Raw genomic sequence first — 22,710 nt, forward strand, 5'->3', positions numbered from 1 at the left:
GATGCCTTGTATAATCTTGTTCAAATCAAGTACTTCATCTGCACCGGACATTACATGTGGGCCCAAGATACCTACAAGCACAAACCTGACACTTATGGTGGTACCCAGTGAGTTGATAGTTGATATGTGTGCACTGTGCTCCTGTCATAAACAGAGGAAAATAGAACTAGCCAGAACTGAACCAGCTTGACCACTAAGCCATAGAGCCCTATTATTCCTCTGCTGACAACCCATTATTACACCTGCTACCCCCCAAATTTGGGCTTGGGCCAGCATGCAACCACTTGTACTGGTCATGTAACTGTGTTCAAGACAGCTCCCTAACACAGCTCTAGCCTTCCAGACATGATCACATCTTCTCTGAGCCACCATTGCCTATCACCCTTTGCATCAGTTTGCATAATGACATTCAGTGCACAGGGATATGCTGAAACTACAACATTGTTGCCCAATGTCATGTGGACTGGCAGCTGCACTCTTTGTCTAGAGGGTAAGTCTTTGGACTTTGACCTCTTCTGCATGCTCTGGCAACTGAAATCATTGAGCTCAAGTATTTCATACTCACTGAGGTCCTGGAAGGGAAGACTTTGGACAAGCTAAATTTCAATGTCACTGAGAAGACCAATTTGGTGGATGATCAGACCATCACCATACCTGAATACTTGGTGTTTTCTGAGCAACCTTTATTGCAGATGACAGCAAACCTTGCTGGCACACTCTTTGCAGACCCCACAATTTCCTCTGAGCTGACTAATGGTACAATTGCCACCATTTCTGCTGGTGTATTATCCCATTGCATCATTACTACTTTACCCAATCTTTTGGCCTTGCCCAAGCTAATACCAGCAATGTCAAATGAACCTCTGCAAATTCAATCAATGTCTGGACCTTCCAATCAAACACTTCACAGTATTTCCCCTGTCTTTGGGAGCCCTAGTGTGGTTGTTCCTTTGTCAATTACCCCCTGCTCAGCTTGTTTGGCCTTTTCATCTCCACCTCCTCCAACTGTTCCTTGGCAATCCAAATGGACAGTTCAAGGATGACATCCAAGTGCAAACCCTAGTGCATGTTTTGAATTGTCAAACCTCTGTTCTGTGTGTGAACAGAACTGGGAGCAGGAAATCATTCATTTTTGGGTACTATCTCTTGCCAAGAGGGGGATCACCATTGTTATATTTCCATTGCAGTTGCTCCTGGATGATCACATCCAGAAGTTAAAGCAACAGGAAGCCATAAGCCATTTCCATGAGTGGCAGCCCAATTTGCCTATTCACATGGGTATTGTTGTGGTATCAGCTGATGCTGCCTCAGAGTCCAAATTCTTGGATTGGGCCAAGCAACAGCACAACAAAAAACATTTGAGCCAGTTTGTCATCAATGAGTGTCACATGATATACACAGAAAGCACCTATTGCACCATCATGGACAAGCTTTGCAACCTCATTTTGGTTGGAGTGCCACTATTACTTTTCACTGCTGTGCTTCCCCCTCACCTAGAAACACCCCAATGCATCAAGGTTGGGAGTCCAAATTGGGTTGCTTTGCATGCTAAAACCCAGTGTCCAAACATCAAATACTGCACTGCTTGTTTTGCTTCACACAATGTTGCTCTTGCTGTGCTTGTTTGACATGTCAGTGCCTTGGAGTCTCAGCTTTCAGAGGGGGAGGGAATTATGATTCAGTGCTACTCTTATCAAGATGTCAACACTGTAGCAGAGTTTCTTAACCAACCAACTCACTCCCAACAGTTATCAGATGCCAAACAAAAAGCAAATGCCTCCAGGTGGATTGCTGGTAAATTCAAAACAATCATTGCAACTTCAGGTCTAGGAACCAGCATTCACCACCCCAAATGTTGTGTTGTTATCCACTTTGGCTATCTGTGGGACATGATTGATTTTTTCAGGAGAGCAGGCATGCTGGTTGCAATGGCCTGGTTGCATTTGCACTGATATTTACATGGAGCACCTCAATCAATATCCCAAACAATGACTGCAAGTGTCTGGCACAACTGTATGCCATGCTTGAACACCCTAACACTTGTATCTGGTGGGAAATGCCTTGCTGTCTTGATGGATCAAACCTTGCTGTCTTGTGTGCTTCCACTGGTTACAAGCCTTACAGTGCATGTGTGGACCAGCTATCTCCCAGTCATTTTTCAAGCATTTCCTCCCATGATACAACAGTTGAAACTCAGAATTGCATTGTACATCCAGTACCTGAAGATCACTGGCTTGATAGTTCAGTTTGTCCCAACAATGCCCAGTCAATTTCACAAAACCTGTCACAAAGCAAAGGACCTACATCAAACCCCACATCAAGTACTAGCAACCCTCCAGATATAACCCAATCCCATACCTTGGTACTCCCTTTAGCCACAGGCAGCTCATTGGGGAGATATGCCTTTCCAGTAACTTGCCATATAGCTGCTGCATTTGCCCCCCCCCATTTACCCTTGGTGGTGCTCAATTGGCCCATGATGCTCAAATGCTGGCTGTTTGGTCTCCAGCTGTCCAGGCTACTACAGTGAATGAGGAGCAAGCTTATGCCCCTTACACTTTTCCTGCATTGTTAAGCCTGAAAGATATGGCAGCAGCAGAGAGATGGTGTGCTTTCTGTTTACCAAACAAGCCATGTCTGCATACCAGACATACAATCAATTCCAGATGTTTGGTGGCCTAGCTAGCAGGAACCTCTGCATGGGCAATGAACCAATACATTATTGATGGGCAAAAGTTTACTGATCTGAGGTCAAGGGTCCACCTCTTGCATCTGTTCTCCAAGGTGGTATGCTTTGTCTATGTATGGCCCAGCCAGGGGCCCCACATGCACCCTAAAAACAGCAGAGGGAACAATAGCAAGACTAAATTTCACTGTGCTGCAAAAGATTTTGTTTTGCAAACATGCTGGCTGGTGTTCTATAATCTGAACACACATTGGGAGCTTGAGAAAGCATTCAATCTCAATGCCAATATGTTGCTTCTGCTTTACTTGGAATGGCTATGTTCAACAGCTTGTTCATCAACATGGCTTGGCAAACCAGCCATGATGTTGAATGCATATAAGGTCTTGCTTTGGGTAGCTGCCATAACCCATATCTGGAAGGGTTATTACCATATATATCCACTGTCAAAGAGGTATATAGTATATATGATGCACAGTGATATATTGATAATATAAGTTGCTGGGGGACACTGTGTTCCCCCTGCCCCCCTTGCCACAGGGCAATGTTAATGCCTGTGGCCAAGGTCTGAATAATATATTATTATAGAAGAGATTATGTCATCCCCCTGCCTCAGATCTGTAGTAGCTTAGTATAGTATTTGATAAAGGACTGGAGGGGGGGAGGTCATGTGACCCTGGCGGACTGTCAGTCTCTAAGTCATGAGCACTTAGAGTAATGACAGTTCTGACTGCATATATGTGAGTATATACAGCCTTCTAAAGACTGTGGAATATCCTATTAGTAGGTGGCTTGGTCAGGAGACATGGCAGCAAAGGCATGGGTCATGACATTAACCAATACATAATCTATATCAGGCTGCTCTTTAGGCTCTGTCCTGGACACGGTCACATGACCAGTACAAGTGGTTGCATGCTGGCCCAAGCCCAAATTTGGGGGGTAGCAGGTGTAATCATGGGTTGTCAGCAGAGGAATAATAGGGCTCTATGGCTTAGTGGTCAAGCTGGTTCAATTCTGGCTAGTTCTATTTTCCTCTGTTTATGACAGGCTCCTTCACCCCTCCTAAGTCATCAGCAGTGGAAGCTGGAGAGACAGATTGGGATACTGGGGCAACACAATATACACTCCAACACTGGATCCAAGGTAGAACATCAATGCCACCATACACATGCACATGAATGGTATGGCAATAGTTATACTCAGATCTCATAGATATATGCATAGTCCAAGGCAAACAGCACTGAAAACAAAAGTTTAATAAAATGAAATAATGCTGGTACTGCTGAATGCAAAATCATGTCACATTCACAAAGAGATACATGTATCAACAATGGTAGCACCATGATCAGCTCCTGCATCTTCCAGCACTTGATCATCATCCACTTATGCTGCCAACACTGAGGCTGATCATACAGATGTCCCAAGCAACTAGTCTCAAACAAATGGCGCCAGTCTTTTGCAAGCATAGCCAAGAACAAAGTTGTGATGCTTGTGGCCAGCAATGGATATCACATTGTGTTGATCACCACAGCATTGTAAGTAGGAACAAACAGAGAGGCAGCATTCTGGGCAGACATGCTGAGAGCTGCAAGATCCATGGAGGAGTTATTGGCAAGGGCTACCTGTTATGGATATGACATTTCTTCAATAATCTGTACTTATTTTATTAAGTACACAAGTAATACTACAGTAAATAAATGAGATAAAGATGCAAACTAAGGTTTTCAAGGTCCCTCTATCCAATTGCAACCTTTACAAAACCTACAAACCTCAGGAATACCCTCAATATGCAATGCCTTTTGCATGTATGCTGTTTTCTCACTCATTTAAATATATATAAATTCAGCTGAGTAGATAAACAGTAACTAGTAATATTTCTCTTGTTTGTAGTATTTATCATTCAAGATTCTATCTTGTGGCTACACACAGAAATATTCAGGGTCCCCCTTGTTGCATAGGCAAGTGCTCTGGCGCTTAATCAGCGCTTAAGTGCCAACACACTAAATGCGCCTTTTCTCCATCACCTGGGCATCCCACACTGCCAAATCGCTTGCGCTTAGGTGCGCCTGTTTGTGTGCTCCAGAACGCTGGGTCAAACTCCCAAAACGGACAACATTTGGGGGAGTTATGCCCTACTTACTATAAGTACCCAGTACAGTGGTTTCCTACCTTTGGGACTGTTTACTCCAAGGATGAAACACTTAGCCTTGGGACATCTAAGGACTCACACAGGTAAATGATGCCTTGGGGCAAACATTGCCTTGGGGCAAATATTGGGAACTGTTATTATTTACCATGTACCAAAGTATTGGCTCTCTCAAGTGTTTCAGTTGTCACATGTACCTCCTGTACCCCCTCTTGGTATCAATCATGTATATACTTGTTTGTGCGCCTTCTCAGGGTGTGAAAGGACCCTGTGAAGACACTTCTAATGCATCCTACTATCCTACTTTTACTCTGATATATTGACATATACACACAAGCCTTTAATAGCTTATCTGCGCATTTACTTTAGTGATTAACTCACTGTAAATAACATAGGAGGTTATTTGGTGCACTAAGACCATAGGCCAGTCCCAACAGACACAGGGTAACCTATTAGTGTACTTACTGCAACCCTGTGCCCCTTGACTGTCACAGTTGTTGAGTTCAACATTGAGTATAGTGCAACAATACTGTAAGGATTGTTGTGACTGAGTGATAGTGTTTCAATCCTCCATACCCCCCATATTGTAGATAGCTTTATCTACAATATCTCATAAATCCTAGATATATTTTAGGTAAACCCCATAAGTCTTAAGTCTTACTTAAGCATCTATAAGCCCTATACTTATTAGGCAAATCCTATAAATCCTGTACAGTAGTCAGGTAACCCTCTTACCTAAGGTACTACCCAGGGGCCTTAAGTATACATACCCTTAGTCACTTAGGCTTAAGTAACATTAGTCTAAGGAACTATACCTAACCAACCACCTGCACTTCATAGTTGCTAGACTATTTGTTAGGAGTTGTTATTCCTGATAACCTAGCATATATATTGTGCATATATTCTGTGCATATATTCTGATTCTTAATACTAGTTACTGTCTATTCCCATATACATTTAGTATATAGTAATTCTTTCTTACTCCTGTACTTACACAACTCTTAACACTACCAGTGCCTGAGACATCACAACCAGGGTGGCAGCAGAGACATTGGGATCCTGTTTGAGCATGTTTGAGCTTTCAATCAAGAAGCTGCAGAATCAGATGCAATTTGTTAATATCCTTGGCTGAACTAACTATTGCTAACTCACGCAGTCAATACAGCAGAGAACAGTGCAGCCTAAAGTAGGTATATCAGTCTTGTACTCCAGATCATCAGACTTACAACTCACAAATACTGGGAGTTACAGCCATGGACAAACAATAAGTAAAGCAAATTTGGATGCCCATGCCAGCTAATTAAAAGCTTACCTAGTATGATGTTCAGTGACCTAGACCAGTGGCTCTATCAGCCATGGCCATATGATAGCTGAGCCACTTACTTGTTCTAGCTATCTACAAGCTCTGTGTTGGACTTGTTGGCTTCCTTGAAGTATACCTTCTAGACCCTTGCATCCTTCATCAGCTTGGCACCATACTTGTCTTGCTCTGACCAGGGGTCATCCATCTTTTATGCCCAGGAGATTTGGCAGCATGAGTCTTGCAAGCGTTCTAGTTTGGAACATGGATGAATGCATGCACCTTACTGGGTGCTTGTTTGTAATCTTGAGAGCAAATGTTAGTTTCTATGTTCTTGTTTCCATTGTTTGGCTAGTGACATATTGCAAAACCGTTGTGCGTTAGGATATGGATTTGAGAATATAAAACAATGTTATGATTGTACTTACATTCTGATTAGTACTTGCCTGATGATAGCTTGAACCCAGTGCATCTACCCCAGGACTGTTTGCCTTGTCTCTTCCTTTCCCTTTCAGCCCCCTGCCAGACATATTTGTTGGGAGCATAAGTTAAATTACAGAAGCTACAAATGCTTTCAATATTTCTGGACGGTATCCAACTGTACAAAACAAAAAGGGGTGTTGATGTTCAAGCGCCAGAGGCTATTCCCACGTGTTTTACATGCGTGCAGGGGTATAGTAATGGCAAAAAGGTCTTGTGGAAATCCAACGGCGGAGTTGTGTTTGGCGTGATGAATCCAGACTCACTATTGATGCCGCAGTTGAATCTATGTATGCATTAAAAGCCCCCCCCCTCCCGGCCAGCTAGTAAGCCACAAGGAAAAGCACTGGAAAATCGGTTCAGGCTCTAATCACGATACAGAAGCGTGTAGCACAAAGTAATATATCAGAAGAAGGTAAAGATTATTTATGAACAAACCTTGCAGTTGTTGGTTCTTGTCGCCACTTGAGATTCGATATTCTTCAGTCAGTAGCACTTCGTGGTATGGAAGGTGTGCTTGGTCAATTGAAAACTAAAACCTGGACCTATGACGCAAAGAAAATCAAAACAAAATAAGAATATATAGCATTCAATCCAAGATTTATTCCAGCATAAAGTCACGAGGCTAAAATCGTCGAGATGAGTCAGGCTAATTTGACCAACACCGCCACTGCGCACGCCATTCTTGATACAATGACCGGGTTTCGGATTCCAATGGCGTTTGGCAAGGCGTGTTACCGTCCACAACCATGTCATCCTCACCTCCCTATACGCTAGAAACTCCTGTACCAGACTCTCCGTCGGTTCGCCGAAGACGATACCACTTTTCGACTCAATGCGCTACAGTTGAGAACCCGGAACAAAAAGACCAATATGGGTCGAGCTCGGTCCCGATCTATCAAACCGCGACGTTTAAAGGAATGGGCGGCGCGTACGATTATTCTCGGAGCGGCAATCCTACACGAAGTCATTTGGAACATCACCTGGCAAAGATTTCGAGTGCAAGGCATGCGTTTGCTGTGTCCTCGGGAATGGCGGCTTTGGATATTATTACGCGATTGCTCAAGCCCGGGGACGAGGTTATTGCCGGAGATGATCTCTACGGGGGCACGAACCGACTCTTGAACTATCTCAGAACTCACAGCGGAGTCGTTGTCCATCACGTCGATACCACTAATCCCGATTCTCTCCGTCCTGTACTATCCGACAAAACGGCGTTGGTACTACTCGAGTCTCCTACCAACCCTTTGCTCAAGATTGCCGACCTTGCTTACCTCGCCTCGAGCGTGACGGCACAGAACCCGAATGCGCTCGTGGTGGTCGACAACACGATGATGAGCCCGTACCTGCAACGCCCACTCGAGCACGGAGCCCATATCGTATACGACAGTGGCACCAAGTACCTCTCTGGCCACCACGACCTCATGGCCGGCGTAATCGTGTGTAACCGCGACGACATTGCCAAGCAGATCGCATTTACAATTAATTCGGTCGGAAACGCCCTGGCTCCCGTTGACGCGTTCTTGCTCCTCCGGGGCATCAAAACACTTGCCATCCGTATGGACAGACAGCAAGCCACCGCTCGTCTCGTCGCTTCCCACCTCCAGCGCCTAGGGTTCCAAGTATTTTACCCTGGGCTGGCCGACCACCCCAACCGTATTATTCATGAAAAAATCGCCAGTGGGCCAGGCGCGGTTCTAAGCTTTGTAACGGGCGACAAGTCTCTTAGCGAACGGATCGTCGGCGCTACTCGTCTGTGGGGAATCAGCGTCTCGTTTGGTGCCGTGAATTCGCTCATTAGCATGCCGTGTCTCATGTCCCATGCGTCCATCGACTCGGCTACGCGAGCCGCTCGAGGCTTGCCCGAGGATTTGATCCGACTATGCGTAGGAATCGAAGACCCAACGGATTTAATCGACGATCTCGACGAAGCATTATTAGATGCTGGGGCAGTCGTGAGGGACAGCGTAGGGAACTATGTCAGAGTGCGGAATGGTGAAAAGGGGATGATCGGGCGCGCAGTAGAAAAACTCGGTCAGGCCGTCGAGGGAATTGGACTTACGACGGGTCTGGAGCCTAACCCGGCCGAGCGACCTTGGTTGGTTAGTGCACCCGGCAAGGTGATCCTGTTTGGAGAACATGCAGTTGTCCATGGAGTGGTGGGTTGATTCCTTGACTGTGGTCCACTGTTGTCTAACCATCATTTTGCCCTTCCTGCTCGTCCCACATTTCACATATGATCCTCTCCTCTGGACCCTGAAATGCATTTCCTTCTTCTCTTTTCCTGGTGCTCCTCATTTATAGACTGCGATCGCCGCCTCGGTTGACCTACGGTGCTATGCGTTCTCGACACCTCTTCCGCCTTCATCACACACCATCTCCCTTACCCTCTCCGATCTCGACTCTAAAGCTATCTCGTGGGATACACAAACTCTTCCTTGGGAAGCCGCTACCACTCTCTCAGCAACTCCAACCCCCTTTACACTCGATGCGAAACTTGTAGCAGCGCTGGAAGGAATTTTAGATAAACAGGGCGTACAGGGACGCCTGCGAAATGCCAGCTTGGCGTTCCTCTACTTGTACATGTCCATGAGCGGGGACATCAGGTGAGGCTCACTCTTTAGATTCCCCAGTTGCCAAATCTAATTTTGCGCAAAACAGGCCGACATGCTCAATAACCACCCGTTCTGCACTTCCTATCGGCGCAGGGCTCGGCTCTTCGGCATCATATAGTACGACCATCTCTCTTTTACTCTTGCTCCTCACATCTCGCCTCTCGTTGCCCTCGGAGCCTGCCCCGACATCCGACTCGCACTTGCACATTTCCCATGCTGGTCGACGAGCCTTGACGCAGGGTTTCGCGGCCGAAGTCAACGCATGGGCATTCATTGCCGAGACGGTCCTACATGGGAATCCAAGCGGGGTGGACAATACCGTTGCTGTCTTTGGTGGAGGACTTGGTTTTACGAGGGATGGATTCGGAGAGAGGAAAGGCGTGGAACTTATCCCTGCGTACGTTTCTATTCTCCAACTATATCAGTCTCACTAATCCCCATTGTATGCAGCTTCAAGAGCATTCGATTCCTTCTCACAGACTCCCAAGTCCCACGAGATACCAAAAAATTAGTTGCTGGCGTCGGACAGATGAAAGCCGACGTAAGTCCGATCCAAAAAGTTTAAATTTAGACCTTGCTCTTAAACTGGGTATAGCGACCGGCGCTTGTTACAGAGATCTTGAATCGTATCCAGGCGATTAGCGATGAGGCTCAGCGGGCACTTGGGGACCCCGAACTGGAGAGGGGGAAGATGTTGGCTGGAATCGAGGTATGTTGATTACCCATGGCTGTATGACATGTTTGTTGAGACTTGGAGGTAGGCGCTCATGGATGAGAACCATGGGCATCTCGTCACGCTCGGTGTCTCGCATCCCGTTTTGGAGCAAATCAAGAATATCACTGCTAAGCATGAGTACGGACTACATACCAAGTTGACTGGCGCAGGAGGGGGCGGGTGCGCAGTAACATTAATTCCGGATGGTAGGTCCTCTTCTCCTATATCTTGACATTAACTCATAAACCCCAAACAGACTTTTCCGAATCTAAAATGACCTCTCTCATAAACGACCTCCGCTCGGCAGGATTCGTTCCTTACAACACGGCAGTTGGAGGATCCGGACTGGGAGTATTCCATCCTCATGCTGCACAAGGTCGACCTGGCCCCGCCGAGCAAACGTCAGAAGCAGGCGAGTCGTTTTCAAAGGTTGAGACTGGGGACCTTGCTGCGTGGGCCGAGGGAGTGGGCCGGTGGTTGTATGTCTAGGTGTGCGATATATGTAAAATGAGTTTTGGATTGTAATATACGGAATGAAACTTGGTTTACTCTGCGCGAGGGCTATGTCAAGGAATTACCATCTACGCGCTCAGACCGCTTGGTTTAAGCCGCCAAATATGCTTATATGGGACGACTCTATTTGTTGGTTTTGAATTCGAATCGAGTTGGGATGAAAATCAACTTGAAAACAACCTCCGTGAGAAGAAGCAAACAGCACGGAGGAGCGTGAAATTATTGGTCTTATTTTCCCCATTTGCCTGTCAGTATTCTATGCAGTCAGTGTCCTAATGAAAAGTCAGAATTGGGGAAATCTAGACTTTTGAGGACACTTTGAAGATGTGCCACCGAGTGCACGTGATCATTTGTAGTATCGGCTGAATCGTCATTCCCGAGAGTCCAGCTCTGTTCTAAAAATACCAGCAATCCAAAATGATCGATTCGGGAGAAGACAGAATGAAAGAAGTCTGATATTGTAAAATGTGGGCATACAAATGTTTGTATATATAGTAATCATGGTGAGCCTCAAAAGCGCGGAAAATCCGCATCGTGTTCGGTTAAGCGGGTTTTTCCATACATTCGCACTTAGAAACACAAAACCCGCGGCTGGATAGGACACGTGAATGGGGTAGGGATACAGACTCAGATACTATGTTTAGATTTCTTCAAAACTCCGAATATATAAGGTGAGGTTTCTTTTGTCTAGAAAATCGATACTTTGAGGATTCATAGTGAAGCATAAAAGTACCCCCCCCCGATCATGTAATCGCCAGATTGGTGAGGATGGCGATACCAAACAGCTATTGCCTAGCACCAATTCCCCGTGCATAATTTTTTTAATACACTTCCATACATAAAAACGGGAGCTACATCCCGTGCACAATTACTAGTCCACGCGTTTGGTACAGCGGAATGATTCATGAGTACCTGTATCTATTATTGGGTATTCAATTACGCATATTTATCTCAAAGGCAAATAATCCTAAACTCAAATAGCAAATTGGAGGGTATCATACACCCTTTTCTGACCGTTGTAATATTCTTTTAACTGCCATCAAGCTTCTTGTCCCTGCTCGCATCGCCCTCTCCTGCGCTTGGTGTCTATTGAGAAATATTCACCTTGCCTTTCCGAATCGGACAAAATTGCGAAGTAATTCAGACACAAATGCATCCCATAGTACGAATGATAGTGACAGCTCCGGTGGTACTCGGTTATATTGGACAGACCCTCAATTTCTCCTCTCGCACATTCTGACCGTACACCACCTTCGATTTATGCCCACATATAGCTACTTATGTACCTGGAAATTCAATCTCAAGGGTCAGAGTTTGATACTATTCAAGCTCCTGGAGTTACCTACTAATTTCAGGTGAAAATCATCAAGCTCTGGAGCCTTTCCCGCTCTACGCTTTCTTTCCATCGTCGGGACCCAATTTGCCCGAGAGCCCGGGGCTTAGGGAGAAACCTGGACTCCCGTTAGAGATCCCTGGGCTCACATTCGACAGCTCGGAACTTGCGCCAAAGTTCATGTTATCGACAAGTGACTTGATTGTATTGCTCGGAGAAGTGGGATTGCCTTGGGACTTCTTTGGTGACGAGCCCGAGTTCGCATTGGAGGGCGATTGGTTACTCGAGCCTTGTTGGTTGAGTAGGTTGTGTCCACTCTCTCCGAGATTTTGATGATCACCAGTCGTGATACTGATATTCTTCAGATTCTGCTGGCTGGTGTCGTTGAAATTCATTGTGGGAAAGTATAGAAAGGTAATGAATGATAGGAGAGAATGCGTTGTTGCAGGGCTTTATACTCTGGGCCTCTGTATGCTTATGTTTTTTTATGTTGTCACATTCTACAAGGGGCAATCAGTCTAGTCCTGATCTGAAGCCAGCATGCTAACAACATTTTGCTTGCACTTCCGATATCAACCCGGCAAATCTCGTGCCGGTCTAAAATAGGAAATAGAGTTATCAATTGAACTTACACTGGGATGTACATAACAGCTGAATGGAACAATACATGTGCCTGACTCGAGCAAAGAGGTCTGTGATAACCTCAAATATCGATTGCAGTGCCTTCGATATGCCACTTGCCATGCCTTGTTCTTACCCGCAGTCGGCATACCTATGTACCATGTGAAGGTGTTGTAAATACCTATCACCGAACTACATTACCGAGCCGGTTATCAACGAACGTACTAGTCAAAGAGAAGCGTGATCTCCTATTCAACGGTTAACCTCCGAACGACACTTCATTTCGTCTCCATTGTCTTCAATATTTCCAGAATATTGGTTGCTGAAGTGTTTATAGGGTCCATGACTCGAATTCCAAAAGTGTCCAGCTTTGACGGCAATCTACCACATCGTATTTATGAGATCAGATCTAAAACTCTATTACTACACGGAGGAGCGTATCCGGTCTCGGTGATGCTTAATCCAATATGGAAGCATACTAATAGCTCATGGAATGTTTGATAGCATGACCGGCTGGGACGACCGGATGCACATAGTCGAGCCGGTAATATGGCATCCGAAAATTGCCTAAGCTTGAGAGACTGATACCCTTTGTGTTGCTGAAAAGGATTATTGTGCCTAACGTTGGAATGATCCTCTTGTTGATGGCACCTTTTCTTCAAAATACGCGGTCATCAATGTCCCGTACTAGCGTGTGCATAGCTTCCTAGTCCCTTCCGTACTCTGGAGCTGCCTCAGATTCTCATCCTCCTATTTTTGAACCTGGGTCATTGTATAAGGCTAACATGCCCAGAATAAGTATGCGTGCTTAAACTAAAATTGAGACGAAATGAAGGTCAATATGCGCTGACTTTGGGCATCAAACCCCTTTTAGATTGATTGATGCCAAGGAGGCTGTACTGGAGTTACTGTTTTCAGGCCATATGATATTAAAAAAGACTCTTTTCACTGCCATATTAAATTTCAGGATTATATTCCACCACAGTGGGTATTGCACTTTCTACTACGCCGTTCAATCCTGTATCAATACGTGAGAGTGTAGTATGTATATAAATACCAACTACTGGTACATATTAGAAAATTTCCCTACATTCTGTTGCCTGTAATCGAGTTACTATTTATCATTTTGAATCACAACTGAGCAAGTCATACCATATATGTGTAGTGTGGGAGTAATTTTTCGCTACTGCCGAGGTGAATCGATGGTTATATATGCTGGAGTATAAACGGGCCTGGTTCGAGCTCCCCATCCCCATCTCTTCTCGCACACTTTACTCTTGCTGTCTTTTCTCTCTTGCATTTAAATAGGTATTCTTTATACATATAAGTCCTGTCTACATAATTTTGTATTATGGGGGAGTAACCACTGGTTAGTACGTTATGATATAGCAACGTCACAATTAATTCTGGGTAAGGCCAGCCGTCTTCTTTAGATGCACGATCTTAATCATAAATTGCAGCTCGTGAAAGTTTTCGGTAATCCAGCAATTAGCTGGTATGACATGCTCCTAGATCAGAAAAAGGCGTTTCCCTGGTCTACTGCACAGCCTCAAAGAGCGGTAGTGTCAGCAGGGATGGAAACGGGTGCGTGCGGGTCTAGCAGTGCCTGGCATTCTGATTAACAAACGCTCCTTCAAAAGGGCAGTTGTATTCACCCAAGTTATGTTGATCTATAGCTCAACTCTCGAGGCCGTACGAATGACGATGGGAGATATGAGCCAAAGCTTCTGAATCCACGTGTACCCGTTCGTACCCGTTTCCGTAAGCATTAACATGTTTCCTCATAAAGCCTGCCAATATGCAATTCGTCTCGTTCTCTTACCCTTTCAACCTTGATCACCGTGAATCTCTATGATGTGCCCATCGCCGCGTGTGTATGAGCGCCATGACTTGAGTAATATCCTCCCCTCTCTCCTCCCCTGACTATCTCTTGCTATAGTTACAGCTACACCCGCTATAGATTTCTCTAAATACTGTTTCCACTTCTGTGATAAAATTATTAGCACATAGCACTAGCTAATGGACGTTGCAAGCCCAAGTCATTTGCCTCACCCACATGATCCAACCCCAACTCCCCATGTGCCGACCCCTCATCGTCGGCGCAAACTTTCCACCCCGCGCAACTTTCTCGTCTTTCCAGTACAGCTCGACCAGCCTAGGCCATCCCTCGAGGCGTTCCCTTTCACAACCTATTCCGCGTTCGACCTCAAGGCCAGGCACATGTACGACCGCAACCTGGCACGTGGGCTCGACGATATCTGGGTCGATGCGGCCAATTACTACAAACAAAGACAAAGCGCGCGGCACGAATTCATTATTTTCTCGATCGCTTCCGGTGCTACTGGGATGCAAAACTTCGTCGCGCTTGATCGGAATGGCTACATTCAAGGGTCGAGTGGTCTTGGTGGGTCTGGGAAAAATAAGCTTGGTTTGCCGGCTCAGGACTATTTTCATGTGTCGCATTATGGAGACATGAAAGCGCTTGCCAACCATTGTGGACGGAATACACCGAAAACCCAGTATACGCATGTCGAACATATTGGTCTCGCGACTAGAGCTTTGCCATTCTCTCAGCTCTTGGTACTTGTAAATACCATCAGCGATTGGGAACCGGCCTACAAGTCGACAACAAACGATCATTGGTTTGCAGCCCTTATTTGGGAATGTATAATCGGAATTTTTGCAAGTGGGATCGTTCGACGCAAGAGGTTCTCCGAGGATCGAAGTCGTCTCAAGGGGCTGAAGGTCACAGTAAATCAGGACGAGTATCAGCGAGTAGTGAAAAAGTACCAAGACGACCTGGTGATCTTTAACAACGGAATTGCAGCAAATGTAAGCGCGTTGTAGCCGTATATAAAAATACCTTCTCAGTCCAAACACTAATGCCCTCGACAGACAAAAAAGGCCGAAGTCCCTGACGACCCCGACTCTGGGGGGGATCAGATTTCCAACGACTTAGTACCACCTGGGGAACCTAACCAACGACCCAAATCGCCATACTTAATAACAACATCTATCAATGCTCCTCGTGCGAAGATCACAAGGGAAGGAAGAATCCGTCAATTGGAACGCACGAGGGCCACTTCCCTTCGTGTTAACAGCAAGGATTCAAATGCACAGAGTACTATCGACCCATATCTTCACAAGCGACTAAACAAGAAGCTTCCTAGTTTGCCCCCCAATGCTGTTCCGGACATTCCACGCTCCCGAGCTAAATCTCTCAACAATTCTATGAGAGGACAGAAAAGGGTGGACACTCGTGGAGATCTTCCGGCGTTTTCAAACTTTCACTACGACAAAAATGAACTTCGCCAGGCACAGCGACCTCCACTTCCACCTCAGACCACTCGTGAGTTCTCATGGATCAAAGTGGAATCGGGGGAATGCAACGGAGACGGTCAGAGCCGCAGGCCCAGGACGGCTTACAGTTTACCCCCAGCCGGAAATATTACTAGAATTCCTCAAGGTCATTTGAAGCAACGGACAAAGTCCACTTAGGAGCTATTTGTTGTCGGATACTGAATGCTGTTATGATACACTGGTCACGATTTTACTTACTGGACTCATATCATATCTATTGTTATGCTACTTCTCATATGTATGCTGTCCTCTCTGCATTGTGATCCCGCTTCGTGTAAAGCTATTTATTACCTATTTATTCTCTAATATTCAAAATGTCATCTTCCCACTGGCTGGGATTCAATACTTATGGGGCGCATATAGTCTCTCTTGAGTTTGGGTCCCTCGCCAAATTATTCTGGTAAACATAAAGTAATTAATTGGACCTCATCAGTTAGGATAATTCCGAAAAACTGTCTTAGTCTAACTTTATGTCATCTGATTCGTTAACAATTTAATAAGATAGTCTAAGTTTATACAATCTAGGCTTAATTAACCTAACTATCGCTTCGGCTTTATACACAAATATGCATGTCTTCTTCAGATTCCCACCTATTTCTCACTGTGTTGCAAAAACCAAACAAACTCCCTCGTCTCCTGCGCTAACCACGACCTCTTCCTTTCCTCTAGAACCGATACTTGCTCCAAGCACAGGTCCGGCATGTCCCTTGTGGACCCTCAGTTCTTGTCCACGTCGGATATCCCACGTTCTCGAAGTCTTGTCCGCGCTCGAACTCGTGAGCAGGCCATCGCCATGAACGTTCAAGCTCGTGATGGCGTCCGAGTGGCCGAGGAGTGAAGATCGAAGGCGAAGAGTGGTCAAGTCGGAAACATGGATTTTACCATCCGTGCCACCTGTGAGTACGAAGTCTCCGTAGAATGCGATGGCTTCGACGGATTCGCCCTCTCCATGGGATTCGAGCGCTCCAACCACTTCGCCCTTTCCCATGTGCACTACGCGGACCTGTCCGTCCGCTCCTCCCACGACGGCCAAGGTTCCTGCGGGATTGGTGCCGATGGATGTTATGCCTCCCTCGAATGCAAATCTTGCGTCGGTTGGAGAGAGTTTGAACTCGGGGGTGGGGGTTCGGGGGTCTGTGAGGACCAATGTGCCAGATTGAGATGCTGTGAGGAGTCGTTTGCCGTTGGGTGTCCATAAGCCTGATGTCAATGGCGCGTCATGGGCAGAGAGGACGAGAAGAGGCGTTCCGCTTGGGACTATATGAGGGGTCATTATTGCACTAATTTGGCGGAGAAGCGAGATAACATACAATTCCATACCCACACCGTCGAGTCTGTTGATCCCGCCGCCAGAACGTTACCACTCGGATGCCATTTTAGCCACTACGTAACAACCGTCATCTTGTGAAGCAGAAACTAATGGGAGAATGCATACCACAACTTCATCCGGCCCCTGCACGTCGGTCAAAAACTCCCAATTCTTCCAACCGTTGGACTTTGCTACTCTTCTCCATAATCGAACATGACCATCCATTCCGCCAGTAGCGACCATCTCTCCATCGGAACTGAACCCAACCGCCGCCACACTATCCTCATGACCTCCCAATCGAGCAACAATCTCTCCGGTATAAAGATCCCATATATATCCCATATCATCTTCGCCACCGGATACAGCGAGTGCCTGTGTGGGATGAGTAGATACGGCAAAGACAGATTTCTGGTTATGGGATGTGAACTGTTGGATCGAGTTGTCCTCCCAGACAATGTCGTCCTGTTCGATGTCAAGCTGCTCGCCTGTTCCCTCGGGCGCTTCTTCATCTTCGTCCATTGGGTGATCGCCTTCTGCTTCATCGCCAACCTCAGCTAGTACGTCGTTTTGGTCGATGAACTCTTCTGCCGGGTCATCATGCTCGTGACTTTGTTCGTGTTGCGCAGGGGCTGACATTGTAATATAGAGACGGGGAGGGGGTATACTATGGAGGTATATTGCAGAGTCAAAGAGTAAGTGCCGGGATTAAATACTCTATGGATGATCAGTCATCCAGGTGGAGGATGAGGAATAAATTTTGATGAGATCATGTGGTGAGTAAGCCAATAGCTGGGGGAGATTGGTCAGCTCCGGCTCGGCTCCGACCCGATGGCAAAATTGACCCTCAGCCATCCACCCGGGACTACCGGCCAAGCTCGGCATTTCAATATCCACGCCTCATTAATAATATGGGAGGCCCTGGCACTTTAGTGTAGAGCAAGAGCTAAAGAATTGTTAAATGACTGCTCATCCGAAATGCTATGTGCACCTATCCAGCCAACAATCATACTTGGATAAACGGTGGTACATTACGTGTAAGACTCTAGGGCCTAGTAGCTTAGGATAAACTATTTCTTCCGGAATAGTTTGTTCACAATAACGCTCGATGTCCAAACTCTGGACACACCCAATTATTCTGTGAGTGATGCATAGAATCACCACACGGGGCTGTGTACTGCAGTTCACGCTGTCAAATTCTGTGAGTACTCCCAATTGTTCCAAAGCTGAATCAGAGTGTGAAAATATCCTAGGGATTGGACGAATGAGTCGGAGCAGAACTCCCATAGGAGATTCTGTCCTCTATTAAAGTAGGCTTTGCGGAGTACACGCGATATGCAGGCCCTTGTAGTGAAGCGAAGATGTGGGCTGCGGTCGCACCAAAGCTACAAATATATTGTCATGACTAATGCTGGTGCATTTGGATTGCCCATCAAATACTCAAGATTAGTTATGTCCACACTAGGGGTTTTTTTACCCCCAAATGTCCACTTTGACGAAAAGCATATCAAACCATTGAAAGATATATAATACAGATTTGCCATGTCGAAATTGACTCTTCACATGTAGTTTCCATTAGTTGACCCGTGTCCGTTTGTTTCTTCTATTTTGTTCAAGGACGCAAACGCCACCGAATCGGCAATGGACGCAAGAGTCAATACACCCCCAACGATCGCGCACAGACTTTTAAAAAATTAGACGGAGTTGGTATGAGATTGTGGGGTATACTCACGAAGTCACCAAATGAGCGAAACTCTTTTTGGTCTCTGTATGAACGACCAACATTGGCGAGATCTCATAATGGAAAAATGCTCCGGGTAGACCTTCGTACCCATGAGCGGTTTTGATGCCGTTGGCATCACGGAGAGGATCGAATTCATGGCCTGGTCGGATATCTCGTTCATAATTTGTGACCGAATACTGGTGCGCACGGACCTAACACATCGAATTAGTTGCCAAAGATACTACAGAAAGGCAAGGCATACTAGATCTCCATCAAGGTGTCTAACCTCGGTCGACACCACCTTGAGGAAATACTGGAACATCCAGTTCGAAGGTTGCTCCTAATGGTCGATTAGATCGGGTTCAAACTAGACTCCAGATACTTACGGGATCATAGTTGCCCGATCGGTATTGAGATACATGCGCCTGTACTCCGTCCAATGGTTGTTTATCTGACCCGACTCGCGCTCTCCACTCGGTACCACGATTTCCTTCCCTCCACCGATCTTCAATCTCTCGATCCCCCTCGAAGTGGAACTCGTGAATATAATGGCCAAAGTCGTGGTGATTACCATCCTTAAGGTATGGTACGAGGTCGTAAGCATGGCCCCGTTGTGAGAGGAACGAACGACCGGGAGAGAAGTGGAAGTTTCCAGTGACTTTATTGATACGAACTCGACCAGAAAGGCGGCACCCTTCAGTATTTTGTTCGTGAATGTAAGTTGTCCAATGTTCGGCCACACACTGCGAAAGGGATGAGGCCCCTTAAAGAGAATCAGCTCAAAAAGCAACACACCTGCTCGATCATGTTCGGGTCGTCGAAGCTCCATCCCTTGGTGAGATATGCCTGCCTGACACTCTCACATGTCTGGCAACATCCACCTTCGGGCTCCTCGCCACCATAGCAAGATCCACAATAGCCCTTGGGTCTATTTAATAAGGTATGTTCGACCTCACTTTTAATTCGATAGTTGAGTGTGTTCTCGTGAATCATTGCACCAGAAGGTTCGAGGCGAGTTTTGAGTATGTGATGGCTCACGTCTTGTTGAATATCACCCGAAACGTCAGTGATGTCCAGAGAGAGGACTGGATAAAACAATTGAGCAATCAAGAAGAATCGTATGCGGTATAAAACTCACGGTAGCATGGGACACGAGGGAATGTGATGTTCATGTTAACAGAGATCTGTTCACCACGGGACACATCGACGATAATATCCGAGGCCATTCCAATTCGTCGATAGTCAATAATCTCAATAATGGTGAATATGAGAATTATTCCCATCGAAATGAGGGTGACTGAGAACCGGTTAGCATATAATATGTTTTCTCGTAATGGTTTACCTACGGAATCCACCTGTTCGAGTTCTGACTTTGACATCCTCCAATGTCTTTCATCAATTGCATAGAGTCAACATTCCCACAGAACACTCATTACGAGTAGACTTACTTTGCCAAAGCCATCCAATCCAACGTACGCTCTAAGCAATCCGCGTGCCATATTGTTCGCGCTTATACTGGCCGGCAGATACAGCAACGCCTGGTGGTAGGAGGAAGAAAGAACACTTGGGAATCATCCGAGTGCCAGCATGTTATGTATTCAAGCTTACCAACGGAGAGCAACGGGCATACGTGGCGGATCTACAGGGTCCTCGCTCACGTAGCAACCAGGTGCCGAGATTTCACCTAGGATCGCCTCATCTGTTTTTCCTCGATCAGACCCACAGTACAATTAGCCAGCTTCAAAATTTATTCAAAAACAAGTGCGGCGAGCATCCGTTAGTGGATGAATGGTCACATCTTGATCTTCGTCCTTGAATCTTCGGTTGGGTAGATTTTCTACTACCCGAGCACCAAGAGGCTTTCGCTTCACAACTACAACCTCTGTACGAACAGCTTTGCTAAACAGGCTCCGTGGTTCAGGGTAAGTGTACAATGTGCATGGAAGACACAGCTGTACTTCCGCCAATATGTATACTGGGATGGCTGCACGAAAATAAACGGTATTATTGGATTATTATAATTCATAGAAGCCCCGTCGACCGTGAGGCTACTAATCCTATGCAAGTAGGTGCAAGTAGATACTAATTTTGGCCCGATCACAAACACATTCCTCCGAGCTCTTCACTATCAGTCCTTAAATGATAATCCTAATTTAGAGCTAGAAGGTACGCATGTATGTTATGCCTTCGAGGACTTTTTCGTTATCGCTCAGAATTCCGTCCTATATGCATATCACATCAAAAATGAGAGCAATAATTTAGGAGGAACTCAGAAAATTGAAGTTAGCCTGCTTGGTAAATCTAGACCAACACTCATAAAGTTTGAATGCGCTACGGGAGCTCTAAGAGAAAAGATAGGATGGACATATGCTTAACCAACTCAAAGCACCTCTAATCCCAATCTAACTACATATAATTAAAGGTGCCTTGATTGTTGCCACCTATCAGCAAAAAAACGCGGATGCAAATCATAAGCGCTGTGAAGGCAAGAACTCGTTCTTGTTATATCACCATCCACCTCCCTAGGCCGGTTACTTGAAACTTGAGAGGCTCTTACTCTTTTGATATTATAGCAAGCCTCTTTCACTTGAAATGCTCAACCTTCCAACTGAGCTAATACAGCTTTTGGATGACGGCCCGTCGTCATTGGTTAATCTAGCACTAGTCAACAGATATTACAATTGTATAGTCACGCCTATCTTGTACGGGAAAGTTACTCTTGAGGGACTTCCTAAAATACTGGCGTTTGCCGACACGATGCTTAATGGAAGGACCCAACTGTGCGAATACAGCAAGTTCCTTTCCATATGTCATTATCCTCACTCCTTTCGCGACGAGTCAGGGGATCTCAAACTGACTGTAAAGAAACTTTTGATGCACCTCCCAAATCTTAAAACGCTCTTTCTAAAACTCCGTCGCGCCTCGATCCGATATGTACTAGAAAATCCGCATTTTCCGTTCGAGCTGCAAAACCTTAGTATGATACCTCCCAGGGATACACTTTTCGTTGACTTTCTGAAAACACAACCTAGCATTGAGAATATCACGCTACTGATTGACCATGAAAGACCTTTCTGTCTTAGGCCCAAGTGGACTGAGGTATCCATCCCGCTAGAGCGACACATACTACCCAACCTGAAAACGATCAACTCAGACGAAGCGGACATCTGCTTCCTCTCCCCCAGTCGTCCTGTCGCTAGCGTGATTATCAAAGGGCATTCTAGAAACCTCGGAACTCATGCAGAGTTAGCAAAATCATCAGCGCCACTCGGATACCTATCAGAATGCATTCGGGTATGGAATCATCCTTGGGAGGATAGAATTGTGTCCCACTGCTTTCCTAGCCTTGAATTTGCTCGGGAATCTTTGAAAGAGTATTCACTTGGTATATTTGTTTGTGGTATCAGCATCAAACTCAACCCGTCAAATCCGGGACTCCTTCTGGTAAGTAAGTGGTAATATGCATGTACCTCAAGCACTAAGGTCGGCCCAATAGACGGCAGAAGACATAGCCCGTGGATTGCGGAGTATACGGGATTGTCTCTCTTCATTTTCCAAGCTTCGGAAGTTTAGTTTACCACTTTCGTATCGACACATTGATGACCTACCCCTTGACCTCTGCTGTAATGTTCCAGGGTTATCTCGGTTTGATTGGTGGCATGAACTCTGCCCTTCATTGGAGGAGATCACGGTGTTTAGGGTCACTCTTAAAAAGTAGTGTACGATTCATACCAACCCTAATTCATTGCACATGATTAGCATATGCAAGCACCAACAAAATATTACATCACAGAGTGTATACAGAACACTCTTACATGGAACCTAATAGTGAAAAAAAAACAAGTGCTTTAGAATGTATTGCCCATTCTCCCAAGACGATCTCGGATACCAGCAAGGGCTACTTGTCCCCATACC

The 22,710-nt window shown here is 45.8% G+C and overlaps 7 protein-coding genes across 7 annotated transcripts; 3 read left to right on the forward strand and 4 right to left on the reverse strand.

Annotated features, from left to right (window-relative positions):
• Nucleotides 1–5,759: 5,759 nt before the first annotated feature.
• RhiXN_03499 (uncharacterized protein) lies at nt 5,760–6,659 on the reverse strand (the record flags this gene model as incomplete). The annotated part of the gene is made up of 4 exons (XM_043323316.1): nt 5,760–5,766; nt 5,824–5,922; nt 5,982–6,010; nt 6,558–6,659. 4 exons carry the CDS (start codon nt 6,657–6,659, stop codon nt 5,760–5,762), a joined length of 237 nt encoding a protein of 78 aa, XP_043178812.1.
• Nucleotides 6,660–7,358: 699 nt separating this feature from the next.
• RhiXN_03500 (Cys/Met metabolism PLP-dependent enzyme) lies at nt 7,359–10,428 on the forward strand (the record flags this gene model as incomplete). The annotated part of the gene is made up of 7 exons (XM_043323317.1): nt 7,359–8,768; nt 8,914–9,215; nt 9,271–9,621; nt 9,675–9,765; nt 9,820–9,933; nt 9,986–10,145; nt 10,196–10,428. 7 exons carry the CDS (start codon nt 7,359–7,361, stop codon nt 10,426–10,428), a joined length of 2,661 nt encoding a protein of 886 aa, XP_043178813.1.
• A 1,413-nt stretch (nt 10,429–11,841) lies between these two features.
• On the reverse strand, nt 11,842–12,180 carry RhiXN_03501 (uncharacterized protein; the record flags this gene model as incomplete). Its single annotated transcript, XM_043323318.1, has 1 exon — nt 11,842–12,180. The coding sequence occupies one exon, from the start codon at nt 12,178–12,180 to the stop codon at nt 11,842–11,844; it is 339 nt and encodes a 112-aa protein (XP_043178814.1).
• A 2,245-nt stretch (nt 12,181–14,425) lies between these two features.
• Nucleotides 14,426–15,904, forward strand: RhiXN_03502 (uncharacterized protein; the record flags this gene model as incomplete). Its single annotated transcript, XM_043323319.1, has 2 exons — nt 14,426–15,238; nt 15,302–15,904. 2 exons carry the CDS (start codon nt 14,426–14,428, stop codon nt 15,902–15,904), a joined length of 1,416 nt encoding a protein of 471 aa, XP_043178815.1.
• Nucleotides 15,905–16,364: 460 nt separating this feature from the next.
• RhiXN_03503 (ribosome biogenesis protein Sqt1) lies at nt 16,365–17,711 on the reverse strand (the record flags this gene model as incomplete). Its single annotated transcript, XM_043323320.1, has 3 exons — nt 16,365–17,023; nt 17,077–17,149; nt 17,202–17,711. 3 exons carry the CDS (start codon nt 17,709–17,711, stop codon nt 16,365–16,367), a joined length of 1,242 nt encoding a protein of 413 aa, XP_043178816.1.
• A 920-nt stretch (nt 17,712–18,631) lies between these two features.
• On the reverse strand, nt 18,632–20,423 carry RhiXN_03504 (Endoplasmic reticulum vesicle transporter; the record flags this gene model as incomplete). The annotated part of the gene is made up of 9 exons (XM_043323321.1): nt 18,632–18,755; nt 18,805–19,007; nt 19,058–19,135; nt 19,182–19,538; nt 19,591–19,880; nt 19,934–20,092; nt 20,142–20,184; nt 20,244–20,358; nt 20,404–20,423. 9 exons carry the CDS (start codon nt 20,421–20,423, stop codon nt 18,632–18,634), a joined length of 1,389 nt encoding a protein of 462 aa, XP_043178817.1.
• A 964-nt stretch (nt 20,424–21,387) lies between these two features.
• RhiXN_03505 (uncharacterized protein) lies at nt 21,388–22,513 on the forward strand (the record flags this gene model as incomplete). Its single annotated transcript, XM_043323322.1, has 2 exons — nt 21,388–22,239; nt 22,292–22,513. 2 exons carry the CDS (start codon nt 21,388–21,390, stop codon nt 22,511–22,513), a joined length of 1,074 nt encoding a protein of 357 aa, XP_043178818.1.
• Between the last annotated feature and the right edge of the window lie 197 nt (nt 22,514–22,710).

This window comes from Rhizoctonia solani, chromosome 3, assembly GCF_016906535.1.
Source record: "Rhizoctonia solani chromosome 3, complete sequence".
NCBI lineage: Eukaryota > Fungi > Basidiomycota > Agaricomycetes > Cantharellales > Ceratobasidiaceae > Rhizoctonia > Rhizoctonia solani.